The 25,634-nt window shown below is 53.1% G+C and overlaps 1 protein-coding gene across 4 annotated transcripts in view; it reads right to left on the bottom strand.

Annotated features, from left to right (window-relative positions):
* NCOA1 (nuclear receptor coactivator 1) overlaps positions 1-25,634 on the bottom strand; it is a 150,749-nt gene that overhangs the window by 26,363 nt on the left and 98,752 nt on the right. For all 4 annotated transcript variants that reach the window (XM_084513956.1, XM_084513957.1, XM_084513958.1 and 1 more), the window contains exons 4-7: positions 25,149-25,315; positions 7,312-7,406; positions 3,298-3,475; positions 502-681 (exon numbers count right to left, since the gene is read on the bottom strand). In XM_084513956.1, the coding sequence (XP_084370082.1) occupies positions 502-681; positions 3,298-3,475; positions 7,312-7,406; positions 25,149-25,315 (620 nt within the window). The remainder of the gene's footprint in view (positions 1-501; positions 682-3,297; positions 3,476-7,311; positions 7,407-25,148; positions 25,316-25,634) is intronic.

The following is a 25,634-nucleotide window of genomic DNA, read 5'->3' as shown; positions in this document are numbered from 1 at the left end:
GAAACCTGAAATTTGGCTGAAACCAGGCCGGCAGCACGGTGCTCGGCAGCTCCCGGGGCTGGGAATGCTCTGGAGGGTGTTTTTGGGGCACCCACCCCGCTTGCTATGAGTTAGGGAGCGATGACACCTCGGGCTCACCCCAAAACCTTCCCCTTTTCAGCCGGCTGAGAAAAAGCTCAGCAGGTGAGGGTTGTGCAGCCAGAGAGGTTTATTTAGTAATGAAATGACATTTCTCCTTCCTTGAGCAAGACCAGAGGCTGCTTCTGGAGAGCCAGGGAAGCTTTGTTGGCTGGACAGCACCCGCTGAGAGGGAAAGGGAGCTGGAAGCAGCCCCCAGAGCATCGCTGGCACCCGCAGTGTCCACACACACACCCTGCATCCCTCAGCAAAGCCCCTTCCAAAATCATCCCACCCATTTTTGGGGGAGCGAGTAAATTTCTGAAGGGGCAGCTCGTCCCTGCCTCCTTCCCAGGGCTGGAAGTACAGGATGCTGTGCCCTACCTTCTCCTTCCTCCTTGAAGGACTTGGGCTGGGACACGGTGAAGCACTGCATCACCTCGTAGCGCTGGCGAGCCTCCTGGTTCTCCGCTCCCGGCTCGTCGGGCGGCCGGATCAGCATCCTGCAGCTGAAGGTGTGGCTGTTGCGCCGCGTCGCTTCTTGAGGCCAAGGAACTCCGTTTACTGGGGCAGAGAGGGAGAAAGGAGGAGAAGAAGGGGGGTTACACGTCACATCTCTGCACAAATATTGCCAGGACGAGGCGCCACGGCTCAGAGCTCTGATCCTGACCGCGGAGAAGTGTTTGCACCAGCCCAGGCTGTGCCCACATTGCCCCAGGTTGCTGGGGGATATGAAAGCATCACGATCCTGAGGCACGGCTGCACGTTGTCCCTCTTCCCAACAAACCTTGGCACGGCAGCAGCGGTCCCCATCCCCACCGGGAAGCAGAAGAAGCAGAGAGCGATGTCGGTGGGACCACGGCCGGATTTTCTGCCAGCTGCCGCTTTCTGCAGAGGAAATCTCCAGGTGAGAAGGGAAAAGCTCTGCTGAATTCAGCCTGGAGGAGAAGCAGCGCCACAGCCTGGGATACCCCAGTTATGGGATGGCTGGTGAGCCTGCCAAAGACCCAAGGAACAAGTTTATGACCCTGGACAGGCAGTAAGAGCACCTAGAACCCAGACTGAGGTCACAACATCATCGTGAGAGCCATCACGCTGATATTAATGAATTTCTCTGCACACAGCTGATAGACATTGTCATCTCCATCCCATACACAGGGAAACTGAGGCACCGGGTGGCTGAGACACTTCCAGAGCCTGGGAGGACTCCTGACTTCTGCCGTTGTGCTCGAAATCCTCCTGAAATGAAGCTCCCGGGATGTCTGCAGCAAGCCAGCTTCCAGCTGGGCATCCCCACAGAGGTGGAATTCCTCTTCCTTCTCATTTCTGGGGCTGAAGGAAAGGCGAGTCACCCACTGCTCTCACCACAACGAGACCTTCTGGTGCTGGTCCAAGCGGCTGCTGCCGCCTCCAGCCCACGAGGAGCCTCACCGCGATTTCACGGCGGCGCAGCACGCAGCAATTAAAACTTCCCCTGGCTTTCCTCGGAAGTGCTTTAACCACCGTGGCACATCCCAGGTTTCCTGACCGTGCAGTTACAGTCAGGTCAACGTTTCTGTCATCAAGCAGCGCGTCTGAAGGATAATTCAGCTGTAAAAAGTCACTTTTGGAGCTGGAATGGGCTCTTGTGCCCATTCTAACATCCTGCTAACTTTACCTGGCTGTTTCAGAATGACAAAAACCTGGAATTTAAACCTCTGTTTTTTGGTAAAGCTGCTGAATTGGCTTTGATTTTTTCCCATAACCTGTTTGTTTTTTTTTTTTTTTTCCATAAACTTGCAGACACCTGTTGGAAGGCTTGCCTTGCTAACCCCCCTCCAACATCTCCGCCGATATCCATATTCCATCGAAGCGATTCTGCCACCAGCAGATAAAGAAGCTCTCGTCCAACCTGATCTGCCAGAAGAGCCAAGGGGCTTGTAACATCCGAGTGGAAGAAAACACGCAGCTGTTCCCAGCCTTCAGCTGGGTAACCGCAGGGAAGAGACAAAGCCTGAAGCTCCACGGGCTCAAACTGACGCGCGGCCGTAGGTACAGGTGGTTAAAACCATCACTGCATTTACCCCGAAGGAAGACAACTGTGGATTTCAAAAAAAAAAAAAAAGCCCTATTTTTAAGTCCGGCTGTTTGGAAAAGGCTCGTCTTCATTTTGATCATCACGGTTATTTCCCCAGAGGTGTCGCTGGGTGAGGTATCACAGCTCAGCGTGCCTCCCCTGCCTTATCCTTCTGATGCTGGGTGCAGAGCTTTCGGCTGTGGGGAGGAGGATGGCAGAGAAAAGCCCCTCTCCGTAGGCAAAACATCTCCTGCATTTTGTTGGGCAGCTCCAGCCCTGAATCCCTGCTCGGACTGCTTTGAGCTCAGGCTGTTTCTTGAAGCTTTCAGCTCAGCACTGCTTGCAGAACTGCATTGCCACCCGTCTGAGCGCACGCAGCCTCTGCAGCTCCTTCTTCTGCATGAGAGCATCCTCTGAGAGCCCGAGGAAATACCTGCGTGAAGCCAAGGAGTAAAAGCTTCTCCTTCAATTGCCTCTAACGCCGTGCGTGTGCCTTCGTGGGGTGACACTTCCAGCTGTCGGTGTCCCGGTGTGAAAGACAGAAAGCAGTGAAACTGAGGCTTTTGCACCACGTAGATCCAGCAAAGCCTTCCCAAAGGGCAGCCACTTAGGGGCTCTGAAAGCAGCCAGGAACAAAGCCCCTCCATTTAGGAGAAAACCCTAAAGGAACTCGGAGAAGCGAGCCCCTCATTTTGGCTCTGTGGAGGCTCACCGCCGAGCTGCAGCACCAAACACACGGGTTTTGTTAGCAGAAAAAGTCCAAGAGAAGGTTACTTTCAGACTGCCATCCACCAGGACTGCTGTTTGTTCATAAATAGGATATTAGAGATGTATTTCAGCAGGTAAAGGTTTATGGTTCACGACCTGGGTAGGGCATATCTCAATTTCAGTGCCCAAAAAAACAATTTACCAGTGCTGGTCACCACCAGGCCAGCTCCACTGGAGGCACAGGAGCATTTTCAGCAGCATTCTCCGAGCACCAGCGATAATAATTTGAGAAACAGCCCGAGCTCAGCACCTCCCAGGTCAAACCACAACCTAACACTGCAGAACTGAAAGCCGAAAACGGAGCAAACCTCCTGTGGAAGAAGGGAGGAAAAACCCAGCTCAAAGGCTTTTCTTACCTAGGGACTTGGGCAACAGGTTCTTGACGAACTCGGCGTGATCCCCCACATGCAGGATGCTGTAGACGCTGGTGTTCATGAGCTCCTCCTGGTTGTAGCCCAGGTAGCTGGTGACGTTCTCGGAGACGAAGACGATCCTCCCCTCGCGGTTCACGACGAAGAAGAAGCCGTCCAACGCCTGCAAGGGGAGAAAAGGTGGTCAGCGGGTGCCTGCAGTGAGACAGGGACTGGACAGCAAGGTCCTGTGCCGTGGAGGCACTCTGAGAACACTTTTGTTCACTGCTTTTTCCCTCGTTTCCCCAATCAGCGATTGTTTTACACCAACTAACGCACTAACGGGAAGGAGCGAGTTCAGAACCACTGCGGGTCCTGCACCCGAGCTCAAATAACAGCACGTTTGCTTAAACATGAGGTCTGCAGGCTGCGCCGAGGACGTCTCCGCTTCCACGTCGTGTGCCAGCAGCCCATAAACAAACCTTTTCCGAGGGCCAGAGCTGTCCGGAAGACTCTGATTTGTCAAGACGTTGAAGTTAAGCATATGCCCGATGTATTTAATTGCAGCCCAAGAAGTGCAGAGCCCTCGCCTCTTGCAGAATAACTTCTTTTTTTTATTTTTTTTTTTCGTGCATTTAGGATGCAAGTGGCAAACTCCTGCCATCGAGCGGATGAGGACGAGCGTGAGCCAGCCCCAGCCACGCAGCACGGGAGCTCTTTTGCTGCCTGTAATGAGGACACGCTGAAGGTTTTTAGCTCCCTGCTTTCTGGTGCTCCGCAATGAGCTCGGAGCTGCAGAGCCCGGTGCTTCTGCGAGGAGCCCTCAAGAAGGCTGAGCGCTGATTCGCACTTTTTAAGGCACGTGAAATCGGCTGAAATGATGAATTCACATGGGCAGGATTTGATTTTCACCCTCCTGGAGTTTAATTTCTACCTCCCCTACCGTCACCGGCGAGCTCTGATCCTGCAGCCGGACCTGGCCACATCCCAGGGCAGGAGGTGCCCGGGGACATGGGAAACTTGTCACATACGATGTCCCCAGATCCTCACCATCCCCAAAAAAAACCCTCCCAGCATCCTGCCTGCCCAGGAGGGAGCTGCTCTGCTGGAGAGCTGCTGGGCTGCACCCTGGGCACCTTCCGAAACGCAGGTTTTGCTGTGCAGAGACAGCAAGTGCAAGGAACTGGAAGTATTTCAGGATAAAAAAAAAAGACATAAAGAAGAAAGAAATCTTTTGTCAAAATGGTTCTGGCAGATCGGCTGCAATTTTCCTTATTCCCAGCTGTTGCCTGTTGCCAAGACAACCAGCCTTTGCACTTCGGGTGCCCAAAAAAAGACCCAGGCTGGATGGCAAAGCCCCACGGACCCCTCTCCCCAGCAGCCACCGGTTTGGGGGGGGTCACCCTGGTGGCAGGGGCTCCGAGGTGCCATCCCGTGGGGTCCCAGAGGGTTTGGAGGTGGCAGCGATGTCACCACCGTGCTCCACGTCCCCCAGGTCCAAGCGTGCTGCTGGATTTGTCCCCAGCATCACGCCCGGGGTGGCCACTTGGGCGTGCTGGCCCCATCCAGCAGCTCTGAGCCCCAGCCCCGAAGCTGGCAGCGCTTTCACCCCAAGGGATTTAAAACCCCGCCTCAGCCAAGGGCATCCCGAAGCTGGAAGTCATTTGGGGGATTTTTTTTTTCAGCAGCAGAGGCTGAGTTGCTGCTCGGGGACCGGCGAAACCACAAATTGCTGCTTGTGGTCGGTCCGGACAGCAAGCAAATTCCTGGGGCAAGCAGGCTCCCGAAGCTGCAAAATCACCTGCGGGGCTGGCAGGCAGGGCCCCCATCGATAACACCGAGTCCTCTGACATGGGGCAAGAGCTTCCCGACTCAAAATGCTTCGTGGGCACGTGCTGCCTGTGTCCAAGAGACCAGAAAACCGGCTGCTGCCACGTGCCTCCACCCCAGCACCCATCCCAGCCCCTCCTGAGCCAAGCTTGCAGCCAAACGCTGGCGACGCAGGCTCTGGAAAGGGAAAACCCCGGGGATTTGATGTGGGATAGCAGCACGTTTCCCCCAGGCTCGGAGGCAGAGGGTGGCTTTGCAGGGGAATGCAGCCTCCACCTCCAGCACCGCTTCTCCTGCTGCCACGGGAGGCCAAGAAGGAAATCACTCCTTGCCCCTGCGGGTAATAACTGCGGTCCCAGCGGGCGTTTACAACCAAACAATGCACGCCGGGTAATTCTTGGTGATGAACGAGGTGATTTAATTCATTTCCCCGGGTTTGCAGCACTTTTTATGACACTGAGGTGTTGCTTCGCTCCTGGGTGCTGCCACCTCCTCCAGGTCCCTGCACTCCTCAGTTAAAATCGTGGTAGGTAAAGGCACATTCCCAAGGCTGCACTAGGAAATACGGGGATTTACTGCTTCTTTCTCCAGTTTGTGTTTGCTCTGGCACTGCCCTGCTGGATGCAGTCTCAGGATATGACCTGTCCTGCCCTCCTGCCCATCCTGCATCCCAGCATCAGCAAATGAAGCTTGCCATCAACCACCATGAGCCACGAACCGTCCAGGCAATTGCACCAAGACCTGGAAAAGCGAAGCTTTCTCGCCTCCAGGGTGACACCAAGGTGATCCCTGCGATGGCTTGGGTGCTTTTGGTTTGCAGGAGTGCCGAAGCAGACACCTTACCCTTATCAGAACCCCAACAGGAATTTGGGGAGGCTGGAAAACATCGCAGGATTCAAGGGGTGGATGAAGGATGAGAGGTGTGCCAGCCGAGCAGCAAGCTGCTAACTCCCCCGCTGCACTGTCACCTCCTGCAGTTTTATTCATTTGGACAGCTCCACTCCGGGGTTCAGAGAAGAGCAGCGTGGCACGGGCAGAGATCAAGCAGGTCTGGGAAAGCTCTTCCAAATCTCCCCTTGCACTGCAGGCAAATCCCAACCTTCATCACCACTCAGCCAGCCAGAACAGCCCAAACGTGCCACTTCGGCTGCCACGCTGGTCCAGAGCATCCCTGGGGCAGGGATGCTACACACAGCACCGATTTTCAGCTCCTGGAGGCCAAAAATGTGGGGGATGCCTCCCTCCTGGTGCCTCATTCGGGATCCAGATTGGTTTGATAACGTGCTCACCGCCAGTGGATGCAGGTATCCTGACTCCCAGCCTGGCTTGCTTTCTCCAAGCAGAACTTTCTTCCAGCAGAACTCACAGAAAACAGGCTGTGCCACGTCAGGAATTACACTCCTGGAGTCACTAAATGAATCAGATGGTGACGTTGTTTCCTTTTGGTCTGCGGATTTGCAATTTTAGAAGCCGTCTGCAGCGAAGCAAGGTGGCTGCAGGAAGCTCCTGCCACGCCTGGCCATTCCCAGCGAGTCCCCACCCCAGGTACCCCCCTGGGAAACGACCAGCTGAACGCTTTAGGACTCCAAATTTGTCTCTGGGATCGATGATTAACATCATATCCACGTCATACCCTCAGCTCGAGCATGCCCACCCGTCAGAGGGGTAATAAATCCTCCTTCTCTGCACGTCCACGTAACGCAGGTCCCACTGGAGGCTTCCTGCTGTGAGCAGGCTCTTCCCCATCTTCTAAAACCAACAGAATTGGAGCAAATTCTTCCTGCTTTTCAGACAACAGCAGGATGTAAACCTGGCAAAAGCCATCTATCCACATGACCCATATTCCTAATTTCTAAATGAGCTCAATTTCATCCACGCTTAAAGAAAACTCAGGGTTTTAACACTGATATTAAGAAGCTACCCAGAACAGCTCCAACTTTACCCCAAGAGATTCATACACACACTTCAACTCTTTGAATGTGCTCTGCCAAGCTTGGTTCCGACTCCCTTTCTGAACAATTTGCTGAAGCCGAGGGCTGAAATGAGATTTTCTGCAGTTCAGAAGAGGGACACGGCTGGGGCATCCCTGCCGCACCCACGCTGCCTTCCCCTTCTGAATTTTACCTCGTGGGTGCTCTGCTTTGCTCAGCAGCAGGCTGGCAGCGTGGGCAGCACGGTTTCAGCACCTACCTCCAGCAGAAGAGGTCCCAGCGACTCCTTCTCAATCACTCCCTGGCTGCTGGAGGAGATGTCGGACTTCTGGACTTCATCATCGGCTGCTTTCTCTGTAGCAAAGGGAAAAGGGACGTTTCAGCCAAAGGAATCATAATTTTACTAACTGCAATATTCCCGATAATAAACAGAATATTGATGTCTGGACTTCACATTTCCAGCCACCCAGACAATGCGTGATGTGCACCAAAAGACTTCAGCATTTCCATGTCATCCCTCGGCCCTGTGAAGGGGAAAAACTTGGAGGAAGATTTGTCATTTCTAACCCTAGTAAAATAAAGGCACTAATTAGATCACGATCCTCCACTGGCAGGAAGAAAAAAAAAAATCATCTCAAGCACAAGACTGGAGAAAGAGAAATCCAACATCAACATTTTGAAAAGGAAACGGGATATCCAGTTTACCACGGGCTACAGTGTTTGAGCTGGAACTTTTTGGACAACGAGTTAATAAATCACTGGTTGGGGGGATCCCCAAGGGGCAGGATGTGCCAAAAAAAAACCCCGGCACGGCCTGAGGTGCAGGGCTGCTGACCACACAGGTAAGAATCAACCTGAAATGTTGGGTAAGAACCCAAAAATTTGGGTAAGAACCAACCTGAAACGTTGGGTAAGAACCTGAAATGTTGGGTAAGAAGCAACTCAAAAAGGCTGGTAAGAACTGACCCGAAACATCGGGTAAGAACCTGAAAAGTTGCGTAAAAACTGACCTGAAACATTGGGTAAGAACCCGAAATGTCAGGTAAGAACCAGCCCAAAAAGTTGGGTAAAAACTGACCCAAAACGCGGGGTAAGAACCCAAAAAGTTGGGTAAGAACCAGCCTGAAACACGGGGTAAGAACCTGAAGAGCTGGGTAAGAACCAGCCTGAAACATGGGGTGAGAACCCAAAAATTTGGGTAAGAACCGACCCAAAACGTTGGGTAAGAACATGAAACGTCGAGTAAGAACCAACCTAAAATATCAGGTAAGAACTCATCAGAAACATTGGGTAAGAACCTGAAAAGTTGGGTAAGAACCAACCTGAAACATCGGGTATGAACCCGAAAATTTGGGTAAGAACTGACCCACATCCAGCAGCGAGAGGCGGGTGCCAAGTGGGATGTGATAATGCCCGTGAGCGCGACCCACGGCGCTGCTGGAGCTTTGGGGCTGCTTCGTTTGCTCTGCCACGTGCTCGTGCCTCTGTCTCCAGCCTCAGCAAACCCATCCCTGGGGGTATCCATGGGTGAAAACACAAGAAGTTTCCTCCAGGTGGAGGAAAAACCTATCTCTGTCCGTTCCCATAGGGCAGGGAATGTTTTTTGGGGAATAAAACCTGGAGAACAGCAGCGGGCACACCGAAAATGCAAACTGTGGGGTTTCTGTGGCTGGGGTAGGTGCTCCCCGTGCCTCTCGCTGCCCTCTGTGCTCACCGTTGTTCCCGAGTCCCTCGGTGAGAGCCAAATTGCACTGAGTGTTTTGCAGCACGTCGGAGTCACCAGCGAAGTGTCTAATTCGCCGTAATATTTACTGCAAGCAGCAGATTCGTGCTGTGATTCATTTGCGCCGAGATCTAATCCTATTAACGAGTGGCAAGTTTTATTACTCAGCATCAAATCACGTTCGCGAGCCTTCCAGATGTGTCACTTGACACACTTCATCCCCCGCATCCTCCCAGGACTTTTCCCCCTCTCCAGGCTCGCTCCGTGCGTGCTCCTCCCCGACTTTGCTCTGCACGGCACATAAAAGGGCTCTGAGGGGAGCAGGCTTCAAAAAGCGTTTGCTTTTCAGACCGAGCCATGCCACGAGCTTCCCCCGATGATTTATCGGGTGATCTCTGCCTCTGCTTTCGCTCTCCCCCGGAGGCTGTGAGCAAATAAATCAGCTGAGAAGTGCCGCGTCCTCCCTGCTTGCACGGTCCCGATGACAGCAGGCTCCAGGAGCGATGCGACGAGCACCTAGCGCCACCTGAAAGCAAAGAAATCCTAAAATAAACTGTTTAGGATGGCATGGGATCGCTGAGGAGGAGCCAGCCTGGTCTCTGTCCTGGCTGGGGGCTGCGATGCCACCACATCCTGCTCCGCGTGGCACCGGGGCAGGAATTCACCCCCGGCATCGAGGAGGCAGCGCCCCGAGCAGAACCCGTGCCTTCACACCAAACGGCGTGAGAAAAGTGTTTTATTTTTGCCCTGCTCTTTTATAAATTCGTGTGCTTAGAGGCACCGTGCTGCCTTGCAGACCTAATCCTTTAATTGGGCTGCGGGATCCTCCTCCTCCTTCAGCAACCCGGTTTCGGATGCCATCTCCGAGCCTATTACCGGGGAGGATTAGCAGGCAGAGCGCGGAGCCGTCGCCGTCCCTCGCGTGCAAGCCTTTTCCCTCGCCTGCAGCCTGACCACTGGCTGGGTTTTCGGAGCAGAAACCTCATCAGCAGCCCCCTCTCACCTCCACCGGGGCGACGCAAAGCTCCTTCAGCCCAAGTGTCAGCACGTCCTGGCGCAGCACTTCACTTTACGCTTAAACGCAGCTCTTCAGCATCGTCTGCAGCAGCCGTACCTCGGGAGAGCCGTGAGGAATGCATTACCACGAAGCGCCGTGCTGCTCCTTAACCCGTTGCTCTCATTTTTCCTTTTTTTTCCCCTTTTTTAATACGTCTCGCTTGATGCTCCGGTCGATGGCTTGAGTTGGAGCAGCGCCGGGGAGCATCCGCTGCGGGGCCACGCGTCCCGGCGTGATGATAAGACCAAAGTCACGGTCCCTGCGGCCCCCGGAGCTTGTAATTTAATTACAAAGCTCGTGCTGGATGGACGGATCGACAGGAAAACAAACCAGCAGGAGCAACAGAAGCACCCTTGGAGACAGTCGGGATTCAGCCCCGGGGGCTTTGGCATCCGCCGGCCTCGTAAATCCCCCGCACACAATAAAAGTCAGGCGCACCGACGGCCCTGATTCGAACGTAATTGCCTCCAACGTGATTAAAGCGGCTCCTTCTCTCAGCACAAAAGGGAGACGAGCCATCTGAAACGCACTCCTAAAACGATGCCCTGATTTCCTGACAGCCGCAGAGACTTACGGGTGCCTGCGAAGCCCGGAGGAGCTGCGGATCCCCTGCAAGCCAAAAAAATGAAGTTTTTGGGACTTTACCCATGCTCGGAGCAGGGCACCCTTCCTCCCAGCAGGGTCACCGCTATTTTCGCCTTTCTCGACGAGGTTCTGCCTCTTTCCCCTCTCTGCTCTGTTGTTTACCCATCCTCCTTAGTTTTCTTTGCTGCTTCCATCCCTTTGGCAGGTCTGATTCTTTCTCTGCCGTGATTTTGGGGACGCGGGATGCCCAGGATCCTACAACCCATCTCCTTCATGGTCCCCGTACCCACAGCCACGTGCCTGGCACAAGCAAGCATCCAAAAACAGGGAGAAGATGTGTTACGTAGAAGCAGGGTAGGAGCCACTATGGCACTTGAGGGCACGATGGCAAAGCCTCCAAAAAGCATGAACCCACCCCATTTTACCCAAAACATGACAAAACCGGGTGGTGAGAAGAGCGATTGTGCTCCAAGGGGCTGGAGGAGCGGGGACACGCCACCGGAGTGACAGCAGGACCGCAGGTGGCTTTGGGGACACCTCCCAGAGCTGCCCTTTTAGAATAAAATACAGGAACCTGATTCTGCTCTTCCAATTTTTCAGCTGAAACTCTTTTCTTTTCCTTCTCTCCCCAGGACAATATGTAGTTTCAGGGAAAGGAATATGAAAAAAAAAAAAAAAGAATATATTGAATGTGGCTCTTCTGATCCTCGTGGGTCCCTTCCGGCTCGGGATATTCTCTGATCCTACGAAGCAAGGGTTTTTGTTCAGCAGCGTCGCGCTCTGAAAAACCAAAAGGCACCCAGAAAATCAGAACAATAGCGTCCCCGTTCCCAGCACGGAGGCTTTTCACATGTGTCATCCCACAGTGACGCGCGAGGAGCTCGCCGCACTCCCGAGGGAGCCCCCGCGGAGCACCCAGCGCAGCCCAGTGCCGCCCTGCCCCGTCCAAGGGCTCTTTTTTTTTAACCCCAAATTTCCACGGGAACGTCCTCTTTCCGTTTCGTAGGGCGGACGACTGAAAATTCTTGGGGTTTTTGGGTTTGTTCCGGAAAATTGAATCGCTTGGAGAGCAAACATCCAAGGAGAGAGGACTTGGAGCCCGTCGGGGTGCTCGGGCACCGAGGAAAACGGGGCAGGGTCCCCACAGCCGAGCCTGGGAGCTCGGGACAAGGATGGGAAGATGCAGGGGAGCTGATGTGATGCCTGGAAAACCCCAAAGAGCCCTCCCCAGGCACAAGGACTTGCCTGACCCCGGGCAGCTCCCAGCCCTAGACCTGCTCCGGCTGCTGGGTGGAAAGAGGAGCCAGGCGAGCGAACCCGCATCTGCAATTTCCCCGACGAGGAGCTTTGATTTTTAGTTAATTAAAATCAGATGGAGCAGGCTCGGTGCACCCACGGATCGGGAGCGTGACGGAAAGCTGTGCCATTAATTAGTGCCTACTACGGGACTCATCAGGCCAGCAAACCCGGCAGGAAAAAAGGAAAAAAAAAAAAAAAAAAAAGCTGCCATAAAAATAAAGCACTTGGCAGGTTTTCTGAGCGCGCTGCGTGCACCTTCCAGAAAATACATGGTGTAAAAGAGCCACAAGAGGAGAAAAAGACAATGGAAAGCAGCATGTGAGGGGATCCAGACTGTAAAAAAAGGGGAGTTTGAGGTGGTTTTGAACAGTGCCCGGAGAAGAAAGCGTGTTTAGGGCTTTCTGTGGGGTTTGGGACGGATGCTGGGGAAAGCCTCTGAGCATCGCTGGCTGCTGGTGGCGGCGGTGGCCCGGCCACCCGAGGAGACCCGAGGTCAGGAGCTCGTGGTGTGGGCACACGGCCACACAGAGTCCAGATTTGGGGACCAACGTGGTGGGGAACGATGTGGTAAAGGATTTGGGGCCATGTGCAAGAGCTTCAGCGACCCTACTGACCCACCTGCTGGAAGGAGCTGCTGTTTCCATGCACAGACTCTTCGGTTTGGTGGTGGTTGGGATTTTTAGGGGATTGTTATCCCCTAGTTCTCCTCCACACCCAGGAGAGACCACCAGGTTTTGCTCTCTTTTTATTTACACCGAGAACTGAAATTCTGATTTCTAACCCCAATCCTGGCCCCCAAAAAAACAACCCGTGCACCTCCAGAGCTGGCCGCGCTGGACGGGCACGCTCCAGAGCTGCTGTACTGGGAACAAGGAGGAATAAATGGTGTGGCACGCGAAGCATCAGTCTTGTTTTAACCCATTTGGCTCTTGCTCCAGACCCCAAACAACACCTCTTGGTGCTGCAGGCATCCTACACGTCCTCGACTTCGTGGCAAGCTGGGAACATCCCCCCACGTGAGGACCTCAGCGAGGCCGGGCAACGTTCACGTTTGCTTTTAACGAGCCTACAGAGCTAATCCCCATTAACACTGCCTTGAGGAGCCCGACGCAGAGCCAGACACGCTTTTGCAGCTCCCGTTGGAGTGGATTAAAAAGCTCGTTGACATCCTCTGAGCTGAGATGCCCCAACACGCCCCACGAACCTTTCCAGCACCTGGTTTAGGGTTTGGGGGTTCCCTCTTGTAGGATTCCGGACGGACCCACAAGACCCACCATTAATTCACCAGGAATTCGGCTTACAGACCACCACACTGGTTCCTGCTCCGACCTACAAGCGTCGCTTTTTTTGGCCAAGTTTACGTGGAAAAGTCAATTTTCCTGCTGTTGGTAAAATCCTGGATTAACGGCGAAAAGAGCAGAGCAAAGCGCGCCACCACCGAAGCAGAAGGAGAAGGAGATTTCTTTCCGTCTTCACACCTTTTAGAGTTAAACATTAATGGTGTAGAGATGCCTTAAGTTAAAAAAAAAAAAAAAAGGCTGGTTGTCTGAACAATGCCAGGAAAAATTATACGGTGCTGAGTGAATGCAAAATTAATGAGCGCTGAATGCTGACAGGAGCTAACAGGCACGAGGAGCTGAGACTTTTTACAGTCAGCTCCGAGATCAAGCAGGTAGAACATCTCCGTCTTACCGGGGGGAGGAAGAAAAGGCCAAAAAAAAAAATCCCTTCTATCTCAATCTGAAGAAGTTAATTCATTCAAAAACCGTGTCGACTCTGCACGGCCACATCTGCGAGGATGAGAGAGGAATACGTGCAGCTCCCTCCCCGGCTTTAACTCAGCCTTGGCGTAGCCTTTCTTCCCCTCCTGCAGGCATCAAATACATCGCGACGTGCTTTTAACGACCCGATTTAATTAATTCTGCAAAGAATCAGACCCACGCTGTCGTCCCCGTGTGCAGTTATCTTGACGCCCCGGCACCGTGCGCGAGTCCAGGCGAAGTTAAGGGCAAAAAAATCCGCTCGTGTCAAGTGCTGAACCCTCTCGACGCTCCGAGTTGCACAGGCACGTCAAATATGTTAACTGCACAGGCGAGGAGACGGCTGCCAAAGCGTGCAGACGATGTCAGAGCCGAGCTGGGCGAGCTGACGCTTCCCATGCTGCTCACAACGCAGCGCTCCCCACCCCGGCTCCGCTCCTCCTCCGGCTCCGCTCTCGCGACTCCCATCTGTCTCTCCCGCGGCGCCGAGGGTGAGCTGTCAATCCGCAGCCATCCCGGGGATCCACTTGCTCTGCCGAGGGGATCTGGTGGTGGAGAAAAGGCTTGGTGGCACGGTGGAAGCACGCCCAAGGGCGGCTGTAGGGTGTGCGCGTTGTCAGGAGGTTCAAGAGTTGCTCCAGTTGTCGGGGAAGGCAGGACGCTGGTTTTAAGGACCCTGTGTCCGTCATCCCAAAGATTTAGGATGGCCAAACCATTCCCTGCTCCTGCAGCCACCTCCAATCAATGTTTTAAGGACCCTGTGTCCATCATCCCAAAGATTTAGGATGGCCAAACTATTCCCTGCTCCTCCAGCCACCTCCAACGACGTTTTTAAGGACCCTGTGTCCGTCATCCCAAAGATTTGGGATGGCCAAACCATTCCCTGCTCCTTCAGCCACCTCCAACAATGTTTTTAAGGACCTGTGTCCATCATTTCAAAGATTTGGGATGGCCCAAACCGTTCCCTGCTCCTGCAGCCACCTCCAACGACGTTTTTAAGAACCCTGTGTCTGTCATCCCAAAGATTTAGGATGGCCAAACCATTCCCTGCTCCTGCAGCCACCTGCAACCACATTTTAAGGACCCTGTGTCCATCATCCCAAAGATTTGGGATGGCCCAAACCGTTCCCTGCTCCCCCATGGCACACTCCGTGCACAAACCCCAGGCTCGGTGCAGCAGCTGCCCCAAAGCTGGAGCAAATATCAGCCTGGGAACCCGATCTGCTGCTCCAGCCCTCATCAGCCCCATGATTCAAAGGTAGCTGAGACTGGCAGCTTAATTAATTAATGAAAAGACTTCTCAGAACGAGGGAGGGAAGCTGCCTTCCTAAATAGGCAGGGCAGAATGAAAGGTGTCCAGTATTATTTAAAACCTTCCCAACGGCATCGTTCGCTTGGCAAGGCTCCGGGCCACCAGCTCTTTCCTCCAAGCGCCCCAAATACCCCAAAATGAAATTGTGGGGCTCAGAGGAAGCCTAAAATATGGACAAGGAGCTCAGCAGCTTCTCGATGAGCACTGGGGAATAATTTCTCCCCGTTTTGCTGAGATGTGAGACCTTTCTTACGCAGGGCTCTTACGTGAAGGCACCGTCATATCCCCACGAGATTGCTTGCTTTGCCCAAGCACCTTTCTTGTCCTAATAAAAGCTCTTACCTCCTGTTGTCTCCTCTTTCTTTATTTCCTTTGTTCTCATTGAGAGCATTAAAGCCTACAAAAGTTTGTTCGGGGGAAGAAATTAAATTAAAGTGGACAGAATCCCACGGCCACCTCCCCACACTCAGCCCAGTGACTTTTTTTTCCCCGTGAGAAGGAGGCTGACAGTGCCAAGTCACCAATTTTGCTTTGGGACACCAATCTCAGAGGAAGCAAAATCCACACTGGGCACCGTGCCGTGGCCAGCACGGCACTGCTGTTGCCTTCCAGGGCAGAAGGATCTTCTGAGGGGTTTTGTCTGGCTCCAGGAAGGATGCTGTGGTCCAGGATAAAGGATTTCAACAGAAGGGATTATTTTTTTTTCCTCTTCATTTTCTGCCTCTCTGAAAAATGAGACAGAATTGAAGAGGGAAAAAAAAAAAAGGGAAAAACAAAAAGCTAATCCAGCACAGCAGAAGGCAAGAGGAGGAGTGATTTCTACAGGTGGTTTATGACTCCCTGCATGATCCACACGCCTGTTACATCCTATCAGAGCCTCTTCTTGCGGCTAGGTGCTAAAGGATTTATTAGTTCTTGACAGTGTGAGATGTTTAAAAGCTTGAGGATGTAATAACCAAATGTTCACTTGTTAAAAAAAAAGGCAATGCTTGGAGAGGTCTGCGCAATTCTTAGCAGCCTCCCCTTCCCCTCGTTCTATATTTAAGCTGCCAGCTAGATTAAAACTGTCAGAAGAGGGATGGGAATTTTATTGACATGCTTTGTAGGTGGTAGGGCTCCATAAAATAAACATATACAGAGGATGCTCCCTGGCGTTACTGCACAGGCAGCGATTTTTTATAGCGCTGACCTGGGGGAGTTTGTATCTGAAATCAATTCCTGATATGAAACAGATTCCAGAGGATGTGGAGAGACAGACTTCACGAGCGTCTGCGGGGAGAGGAGGCAGAGATGCAACCCGTTTCACATTGCACATCGCAGCAAACAGCGGAGCAGGGGAGGGCGAGAAATTCCCCGAACCGGCTCCGAGGAACCCCTCGCGTGTCGTGCACGATGTGCAGTTAGCTGCTCTTGTGAAAAATACCTTGTTTTAGTCGCCCCTGAGTCATTTTGCATCGAAAAGAGCAGGCCCGTCCCGTCCTGGCGAGGGGAGCAATGAAAAAACATCCATTTCCTTGGGAAAAAAGGAAAAAAAAAACACAGCGTGGAGAGCCGTGCAAGGATTTCTGCATTACATCACTTCTCCTTGTCACTTCTGCCTGTAAAAGCAAACTGGCGGCCCGAGCTGCGAATTCCACGCCGCGTGTTTACAGCTCAGAGGACACAGGAAACGAGACCTCAAAATGGGGAGATTTATGGGGTTTAAGGCCGGGAGAGATCGCTGCGTTGGCCAACCTGGCTTCCTGAACGCCGCGGAGCCATCGGAGTTCACCCACTTCTACCACAAGGAGCCCTCAACTCCTGTTTGGCTTAGCCCTGCCTCAAGAGCTGCCCAATCCACCGCTTCCCTTGGCAGCTCCTTCCCCAAGCAATCGCCCTCCGAGCTATAAATCTGGGCCCTCATCCTAATTTGTTTTTTTGTCTGGCTTGGGCTTTGAGTCATTCTTTGTTACGCTGGATGTAAAAACCTCGCGGGTAGCCAGGGTTTTCCGTTCCTGCCAGCGCTCACGCCGTGTCATCAGCCTGCCCCCGCTCCTCTGGATACGCTCGGCAGAGCTCTTCAGCTTTCCAAGCTGCAAGATGTTTTCTCCAGCCCCGACTCGTTCTCATGGCTCTCCTCTTTTCCTTCTCCAGACTTCGCAATCCCCTTTTTCCCAGCGTGGACACCGGGTCTGGGCTCCACTAGGGTCCCACCACCGTAATGTCACCCACGTCATGTCACCCCCGGGATGCTTACTTCACTTTTTGTCTCGTCAGAGGTTCACATCGACCATCCTTGCTCCCAGTTCTCCTCGAACAGCACCATTCCCCGGGCACCATCCACCCAGCGCTCCTGTTATCACGACGTTGTGCCTCCTTCCACGTCCACGAAGACATCGGGTGGCATCCAGGTGTGGCACAGGCTCCCCAGAAACTCCACCAACCTCGATTTTGGGAACAAAGGGGTTCCTCAGGACAAGGAGAGGTGGCCAGCGGCGTTCCTCTGGCACCCGAGGTTTTGTCGGCTCAGTGGAGGTGACAGGAGATGACAACGGTCGTGGGGTGGTACCAGCAGCAACCTCGTGCTATCGGTGAGGTCTGCTAATAGAAACGGTGACATCTGGTCTAATTAAATCAAGATAAATGAAGCTAAATTGGAAGAAGTGCAGAAAAGACTTCCCGGGCTGATTAAAGGCAAGGCACAACTCTGTGACACGAAGAGCCCAGGAGAGCTGGGTTTGTTTGGACTAGTCGAGCGAAGGTAGGGAACGAGCACGACAACTTCTTGCCAATACATTAGGGAAGAGCGGTAATTACCAACCAGGAGGAAGAAGAAGCTAAATTAAAGGGCAACGCGGGCAGAGAAATGATCAGAAACTCATTTCCACCGAAAACGAGCAGGTGGTTTCTAATCAGGCACGGAGGGAAGCTCGGTGGCGATGCTCAAATTGGACGGAGAGCACCAGGAACACAACACCAACCCCCCCTACCACTCCCAGCAATTAGCAGTGGGCTCTTCATTAGCACAAAAGAATTCCCCCAAGGATGGAATTTAATGGTTAAAAGGCCTGGATGTGTCTGAGCTCTGTTTGCTTTGGATCAGCCTCCCCCGTTGGGCTTGCAGCGGGCACCTACCGAAGCCAAGGAGGAATTCCTCCTCCCCGCCAGGGTCTAATCTGGCCTCCGGGGTTTGCTTGGTTTTCCTTCTCTAATATATGGTGAAAACTTGGCCTCCGAGCTGGGATGGAAGCGGTGAGAGATGCTCCTAGCAGCACGAGGCTCCTGGAGTGCTTTGGGAAGAAGCAGCTCCTGTAGGGCTAACGCAACCACCGCATTTGGGGAATAATAAAGGTTTTCTCCCCAGCACCTGCAAGAACCCAACACCGCCGGCCAAGGAGCTCCTCTTGGACCCTGGGGATGAAGCCAGGGTCTGCAAAACACCACTCGAAGATAAAGGCAAAGCTCCTGATTTCTGAGCTCCTTTAAAGCAAACAGAATCGGGGTAATGCTGAGAAAGTCGATGCGTTGAGAGCGGCGCCTCCGGAACCAGGCTGACAGCCGTAGCCCAAAGGGACTGCAACCTGATTCGAGCTTTGACACAAACCTTCATGTGGTTTTAATTAATTAATTAATGAAAACCCCTTTGAGCGGTTTTCATTTACCCCGTTTCCAGAAGACCTTCCCTCCTCAGATGCCAGCCTGGCTTTTGTTCTTCAGCAAAACCTCAAGGGTTAGGGCTAAACTTTTTGTGCACGACACATCGCCGGCCTTAGATCTGCGATGCTTTCAGCTCGGGCTATTTCCCCAGCCTTCAGTTTCATGGTTTTCCACATAAAATGGTTTAAATCCCCTATCTGACTACACAAATGCTGCTCTTCCACTGCATGCAAGACTTTTTTGGGTCTACTGAAAGACCTCGGTGTCAAGTCAGCACATAAAAACCTCCCATTTGGCTAACTCCTGTCCTCCTGCATTGGTTTCTGCCACACTGTGCCTCCTCCCAGCCTTACACCGTTGGTCTTTTCTGCAGACAGGACCACCTTGCCCTTGAACTTCACATTTTGACTTCTCCTCTTCGCCTTTGGTACATCCTGAGTCCTTCCTGATGGCAACCTGCACTCGGCAGAGCAGCTCCAGCTCCTGTCTTCACCCTGCTCCTTCCACGTGGCCACCCTGGGCACCACGACCAGCTTTAACATCACCTCGTCATCAGGTGGGTGGAGATGTGTGTCCTCCTGATGCAACTTTTTCTTAAAAGAAATGCTAATTTTGTGTTTGTTTTTTTTTTTTCCCAACCAAAAATCCGGTCTCCTTCCTTCCTGGCTAGCAGAGCAGCAGGGGAGAGGAGAAGCAATGGGTACGAGCGAAGTGTTCAGATGGAATAAGAGGAAAACTTTTCCAGCTGAGTGCTGGAGAAGCAATTGCACGCTCTCCATCCTTGGGGGCTTCCAGAACCCAACTCAGTAAAGCCCCGTGAGCAGCCTGTGCTGATCCCAGAGACCTCCCGGGGTCCCTTCCAGCCCAAATCCTGCTGCAGCTTCGGCCTCAGCGCCCAGAAACGCACTCTGCCAGCAACGGGCTGCCAGCTTTCAGCCCCAGCCACCGAGTTAATAACCCAGCAGGAATTCTTTAATCTTCCTAAACCAAATGGAAACCATGAAAAGCTCGAGTGAGAAGCCCCAGATCCTGCCCTCCCACGGGTTTTATCAGCGTTCTGCCCATTTGTCGAATAACAACATTATCGGGCCTTGTGATCTTATACGACACCAAATGAGATGGAAACAAGCTTTGTGGAGAAGGAGATGCTTCCAGGCTGACAGAGAGACTGCCAGAGCCCAGACAAAACGTTCGGCTTCTCCAAGAGGACGCTGGGTTACAGCACTGGGAAAGGGAAGGACCAAAATGAAAGAGAATTAAAAAATGTAACAGGCTAGAATACACATTTGGAGAGAAATAATAAAACTCTGCTGAAAACCGGGAACTCACCAGCAGGAATTAGCAAGAACAAAGACCAGGGAGCAAAACTGGAGGAAGTTAAGACACGTCCCTGCCCCAGGATGAATGTGTCCTACTCCTGGGTTAAAAGCACTAAAAAAAGGCACCGAGCACGTTCTGCACGAGGTTCTTTTTCTCGCTGGCTCCGAGGCAGCAGTGCCGGTGCTCCAAGGACCTGAGCAGCTCAATCAGACGCTGGAAGTGCTGCCTCCCATTCCAATCACGGGGAGAAAGATGAATTCAGATGGGAGTCGGTGAAAGAAGGGCACGCAGACAATTTAGAGGATCCTGAAGAGAATAAATGCATCACGATTTTTAATTCCTTGTCGTGGCAAAACCAAGCAGGGAACTGCCAGGGGGCAGGAGGGAGGGGGAAGATCCCCAAGGTACCTTCTGCGCCTGCACTGGGGACGTCCAGCCCCTCTTGCAGACTCAGTAACACGGACCTGGGTTAGATATTTCCTCATAGCTACTAAAATTGAGTCCAGGTAGAGCACAACCTCCAGCACCACGGCCACAGAAGTCGGGGGGAGCCTGGACCTGGGCAGAAAACCCAGCAGGAAGCCTTGAAGTGCTCCGCGCCGGGTTCCTCTGCTCTGGGGTAAAGCTCACCAAGGGCCCCGGCTCTGCGACTTGCTTGCACACACTGCAGAAAATGACTTGCTTTGTGGTTTGATGGGAGCAATTTTACGAGCTTTAATACCCTACCACATCACTCGGCTGCCAGCAGCGCCGCTGGGACAAGAAGGGGCTCTGGACTCAGCGCCCGAGGACGGGGTGTGCTCCTCTCCGCCCCACAAAACGCCCCGCAGCCATCACGGGCTGGGGGGGAAGCCTCGTTGCAGGCCACCAGCCCGTCCTTTTCTGACCACTAAATACAAAAAACGAAGCTTTTTTTTTTGTTGTTGTTTTCTTTTCGGAGCTCGCCATATGGTGGCATTTCCAAACGCCGAAAGAAACTCGGCATTCGTACCGCAGAGGCTTCTATATGTTGCCTGAGGACACAGGACCTCTCCGTGCCAGAAGCTGTACGTGGATATAATAAAATAAATCCAGGGCCAAAGACTCAGAATCTCAGCATATGACAAGACAGCAGGGAAACTTAATTAAAGGCAAGCCACTGACAGCCCAATGATCGTATGCAACGGAGCAGCCAAAGTCAATAATTATTCCATATACTTCGCTTAATTAACCCAGTGTATTTACCCAAAAGGAAAATGACTTCCCCGAGTCGGTTGCCTTACAAATAGGGGGTGTCCATAAATTAAGGATCGTCTTCTTTTGGGGTTTGGTGCTTCCCAGTGTCTTTGGGTATGGCCACGTTTTGGGGAAAAGCTACTTGGAAGCTGTCAGGAGGACGCGCATCCACCACGGCCTGGAAGGGGACGCTTAAAAGAAATGGAAGAACAAATCCTGGTGGGGTTGAGCAGGCTGAGAAGAGAGAGAAAAACGCTGAACCCCTGAAAATCATTAAACCAAAGGCTCCAGACACAGCCTTCCGCCCCTCCTTGCCCAAAGTAATTTGACTTACAAATTGAGGGTCATCTTCGCAGGCTAACGCAGCCAGGCGCGGAAAAGGAAGCTCGTTCTTAACCCTCCGCCCTTTCAAAACGTCCTGAAATCAGGTCAATATTCTCTAACGTTGTTAGGGAATGAAACTGCAGCAATTAGAGATGTGATTTTTTTCCCCCCCCTTGTGCCCCGACAGATACAAATTTAGCATCTCGGCGGGTCAGGGGTCACTCCTGCGGCTCCCTCGCTGCCACGAGCAGCTCTGCGCCGCGCAGCAACGCCGGGTGCCTCCGTCAGACGGAGTTGTATGAATCCCAGGAACAAATCCATCCTTCTGGCAAGAGCAGAACAAACCTGCTGGGCTTTTTTTGGAGCTCGCAGGACCAGCGAGTCATACGCAGCCCCCCTCAGGTGTCCTGGCGGGGATGGGAGCTGCTCCTCGGCCAGGTCGCCGCTGGCTCGGCTCGGCGCGGCGCTTCGGGCAGCCAGCGAACATCCTGCAGCCCTGCGGGAGCTGCCGAGCGCAGGAAGGACGAGGGAAGGAGGCCCTGGGACGCCCGCGGGGGCTGAGCTGGGACCACGCCGAGGTGTTTCAAGGGCAGCCCTCGGCAGCTCGTCGGGTTGCGGAGGCGGCGTAATGCAAAGCTCGCTGCCAGGTTGATTTATCCTGTTGCGGCGCTGCACTTAACGCCGCCCGCTTTGGAAGGAAATTAAGGACCTTGGCGATGCGGAGGGCTTTGGGGGAAAAGACGTGGTGGCTTCGTGGTAAGAAGGACAACTCCAAGGTCGGTGGGGCTACGAGGGAGGAGACATCGCCCCTCTGATGGTGTGTGGGGCTCGCGTCCCCCGTCTCCGTCACACCTCCGCATGCCAGACGCCCCGTCCGTAACCCAAAGGTTGGGTGCTGCCAAAACCGGGCATTTCAGCCAAAATTCTTCTGGGGAATAAGGAGAAACCTTCCCAGAGCTGCTGTGCTGCACAGCCTGCCATTGCAGAGGTGCTGGATGCCAAAGCTCTGCCTTTCCTTGGGGCACAGGTGACCCCAAGGGCTCAGGAACCCTTACTGGTATGGGGCCAGCGGAGGAAATTTGGGAAGGAAAACCTTCAGGCATGGTGCCAGGCCAGGAACACGGCATCAGCTGCCTCTGCATGCAGCACCAGGGTAAAGGGAGGACAGGAGGGCACTCAGCGAGTGCTTGCAGGTGGGAAACACCATGGAAATGGGGCTTGGAGAGAGGAAAAGAGCTCCGGGAAGCAGGGCAGCAGCCTCCTCGGGAGCACCACAGAGCCTGTTGCTCACCCATCTCCACCAGAACCTCATTTCATGAGGCTGCTCACACCCAAACCTCTGCCTGGACCCCAAACTCCACAGTGCTTGTATGCAGACAACACAAATTTTGCCATTTTACAGAAAAGAAACAAAACAAGTGGCAGTCCACACACCGGAGCGGCATTTCCAGTATCCCTGCTCATTTCTGTAGCCACCAAGATGCCCTATTTGTGCCCGTCATTTTTAAAAGGGGTTTTCTTCGTTAAGAAAAGTGGCAACTGAGGGATTTGGTCTCTGCCCGGCAGGGTTTGAAGCAGCACCTTGCTCTGGAGGAAAATAACCTTGGCACCCACGTGCTCGGCACCCTGCAAATCTGGACGCGAAGCGGTGACCCGGTGCTGTGCCCCACCAAGGCTCTGCCACCCTTCAGGATCCCCCCAAAAAAAAAAACCTCAACCCCGAGAAACTTTTGCAGGACAGATGAACGCTGAAAAATTAACTGCCTGGCCCCTTCCTCCGCGGCGTTTATTGCCGTCTTGGCAGAAGGATTTCAGGTTGCTGCCACAGCCGCAAACTGCTTGTTCTGCCAACTGTACATTACTAACATTGGAAGGGGGCCAAACCTAGGAATCTTTTTTCTAAAAGCATTTGCTTCATACTTTAAATAGCAGCCCGGCAGGCAGGGGGATGGGAGCACGGGCTCGGCGCACGCGTGCGAGCTGCTGCTGGCCGGCCCCGGCCTCATCCCCGCTCCCCCGGCGCTGCCACCTCCCTGCTGACACCCAGCCGGCTCCACATCTCACAAATTTCTTTTCCAAATGAGATTAATAATAATTAATAATAATATTGCCTGTTTTTTTTTTCATTTAAAGCCCCTCTGCTGCTCTGCTACAAGGTTGGGTGCCATCCTCCCCGGTGCCGGTGGGTTTTTGCTGCTTTTTGGCTGCTTCTCATCACGTGCTGGGACGGCTGCAGAGCTCCATGTCACGTCCTCGCAACCCCAAACCCTCAGGCTCCTTTCCTGGGTGTGAAATAACGCCCACAGGTGGGTTTCCCAACACAGCACGGCAAGGAACAGCGCTGCAAGACACTTTTACAACGCTTTAGGAAGAAAAAATCAACCTGGATAGCTGGCAAATATTGATTAGTTGTGTGCTGGGAAACAGAGAGGGGGAAGAGGAAGGGCACGGGCAGGAAACACAACGTCCAACAGCCAGCACAGCTACGAGGACACAAAATTGCCTTTGAGCACGGGACAAATATCCTGACATTTAGCCAGATTTCTCCTACCTCCTGACGAAAAAAACCACTCCTGCAATAAATGGCAAAGAACAAATCCGGGTGAAGTTTCTCTTCTTGGGTGATTTGGTGCAGCGCTAGATAAGGCCGCAATACGGAGCAAAGCTCAAGGAACGAGATTTTTAAGTCGTGCTTGTCCTGGTTAATGTTCAGCCCCGCTGCGCAACGTCAAGGAAAACTAGTGAACGGTGAAGTGGCAGCGAGCAAGGAGCTCGGCGTGCTCGCCCACCACCAAACTCCTGTCAGAGCTCAGCCCCAACGTGAATGAAATCCACGTTTTTAGCAGGAATGTGAGCCCAACGCTTCGCAAAGCGTCTCTTCCTCCTTGTAGGAGTGCAGCTCGGTGCCTGAATTAAGAGCGAAGCAGGAGGACCTTACACCACCGCGTAAATTGTGTGTGAGGGCCTCAACAGGCACCCCCAGGTCCCGGCTGCAGGGTTTAGGAAAACTTTAGCATCTGGTATCACGCTCGGGGCGTGCAGCAGGAGCTTTGGCACAGGTCCTGGTTGACTGATGATGCTCTCTGAGCACTGAGACGAGCTGAGTGGTGTTCACCTTGTGCAAAAAGGACATCGGCCCCTGCAGGGCTGGGGATGGGCTCGGGGAGGGATGCTGAGGCTGCGGGGCTGAATCCTGCTCCCTGACACGCACACACCTTAACGCACCTCGCCTCTTTTCCTGGGCGTCGCTTGAGCCCTTTGGACCTGCGTATTTCAATCTGCAGGTTGACTCTCAGGGTGAATTTTAACCTTTTTACGGCCTCTCAAGCATCTCCTCTCTGTTTGCCGTTCGCGGTGCCCGCGTTCACCGGCGCTAGGTGGCTTCGTGCCCCTCTGATCTGTTTTGTTGGCAGGAAAACACATCTGACAAGGGGAAATGGTTCTCCACGAAATCTTACACAGTATGTGGCAGACCCAGCTGTCAAAAACCTTACCCCAGCTAGAAAACGGGTTTTCTGCCCACCCTAATGGCAGCATTGCTGGTAAGTACTGAATAGGACCAGTCCTGAAAGCTTACCAAGTGCTTCTGTTCATTGATATCTACGGAATAAGCCCAGGACAAACCACAAACCCTGAGCCAGGCACCACTTTGCAGTCAGTAGCACCTTCAGACACCAAGGTGGCTCCTCCAACGAGCTCAGCAGCGGCCCTAAAAAGCACTTTTCATCTTAACCCATTCACAAAAGCAGGAAAAAGAAAACTGAAAATGGAAGTCCTGATTATTTGCTCAATTTAGGGTCCACAACGCACCGGGTGAAGGCTCCCCAGCTTTCAGACAAGCCAGGGCAGGAGGCTGCTGCCTTACCTTGCTCCAACCTCTTCATCTGCTGGATCTGGTCAACCGTCTTCTTCAGGATCTTGCATTTGTCTGGCTTGACACTCAGGGTGTCGATGTCCCCGATGTTTGCAGACAGCAGCTCCGCCAGCTCCTCTAAATATTTGTTCTCCTGTTCCCGACGCCGCTTCTCATTGCTGTGACAGAAAATAAACAAATTAAACGCCATGGTAATGATTTCCCTCCGCTGCTCAGCCCAGCCACACCTATGCTAGGCAAGGACCTACAAATACAAGTGCTGGCCACGGTCACGGCCTTGCTATAATCCAAACAGCTCCAACACACTGGGGAGTTCATTCAGGCCTTTGTCTGGTTTCATATGTAGAAAAATATTCAAAATTAACGCCAAGGAAGACACGTGTGTCCCAGCCCAGCAGACCTGTAACATCCAGGCCTCTGCCTTTCTCTCCAAGTTAGTTTTAAGCCTACAATGCCTCTCGTTTTTCCTCCAGCTGT

The sequence above is a fragment of the Aythya ferina genome (genome assembly GCF_964211825.1).
Source record: "Aythya ferina genome assembly, chromosome: 3".
In the NCBI taxonomy this organism is placed as follows: domain Eukaryota; kingdom Metazoa; phylum Chordata; class Aves; order Anseriformes; family Anatidae; genus Aythya; species Aythya ferina.
The sequence above is the reverse complement of the archived record's forward strand: the minus strand, read 5'-3'. Positions and strand labels throughout refer to the sequence as shown.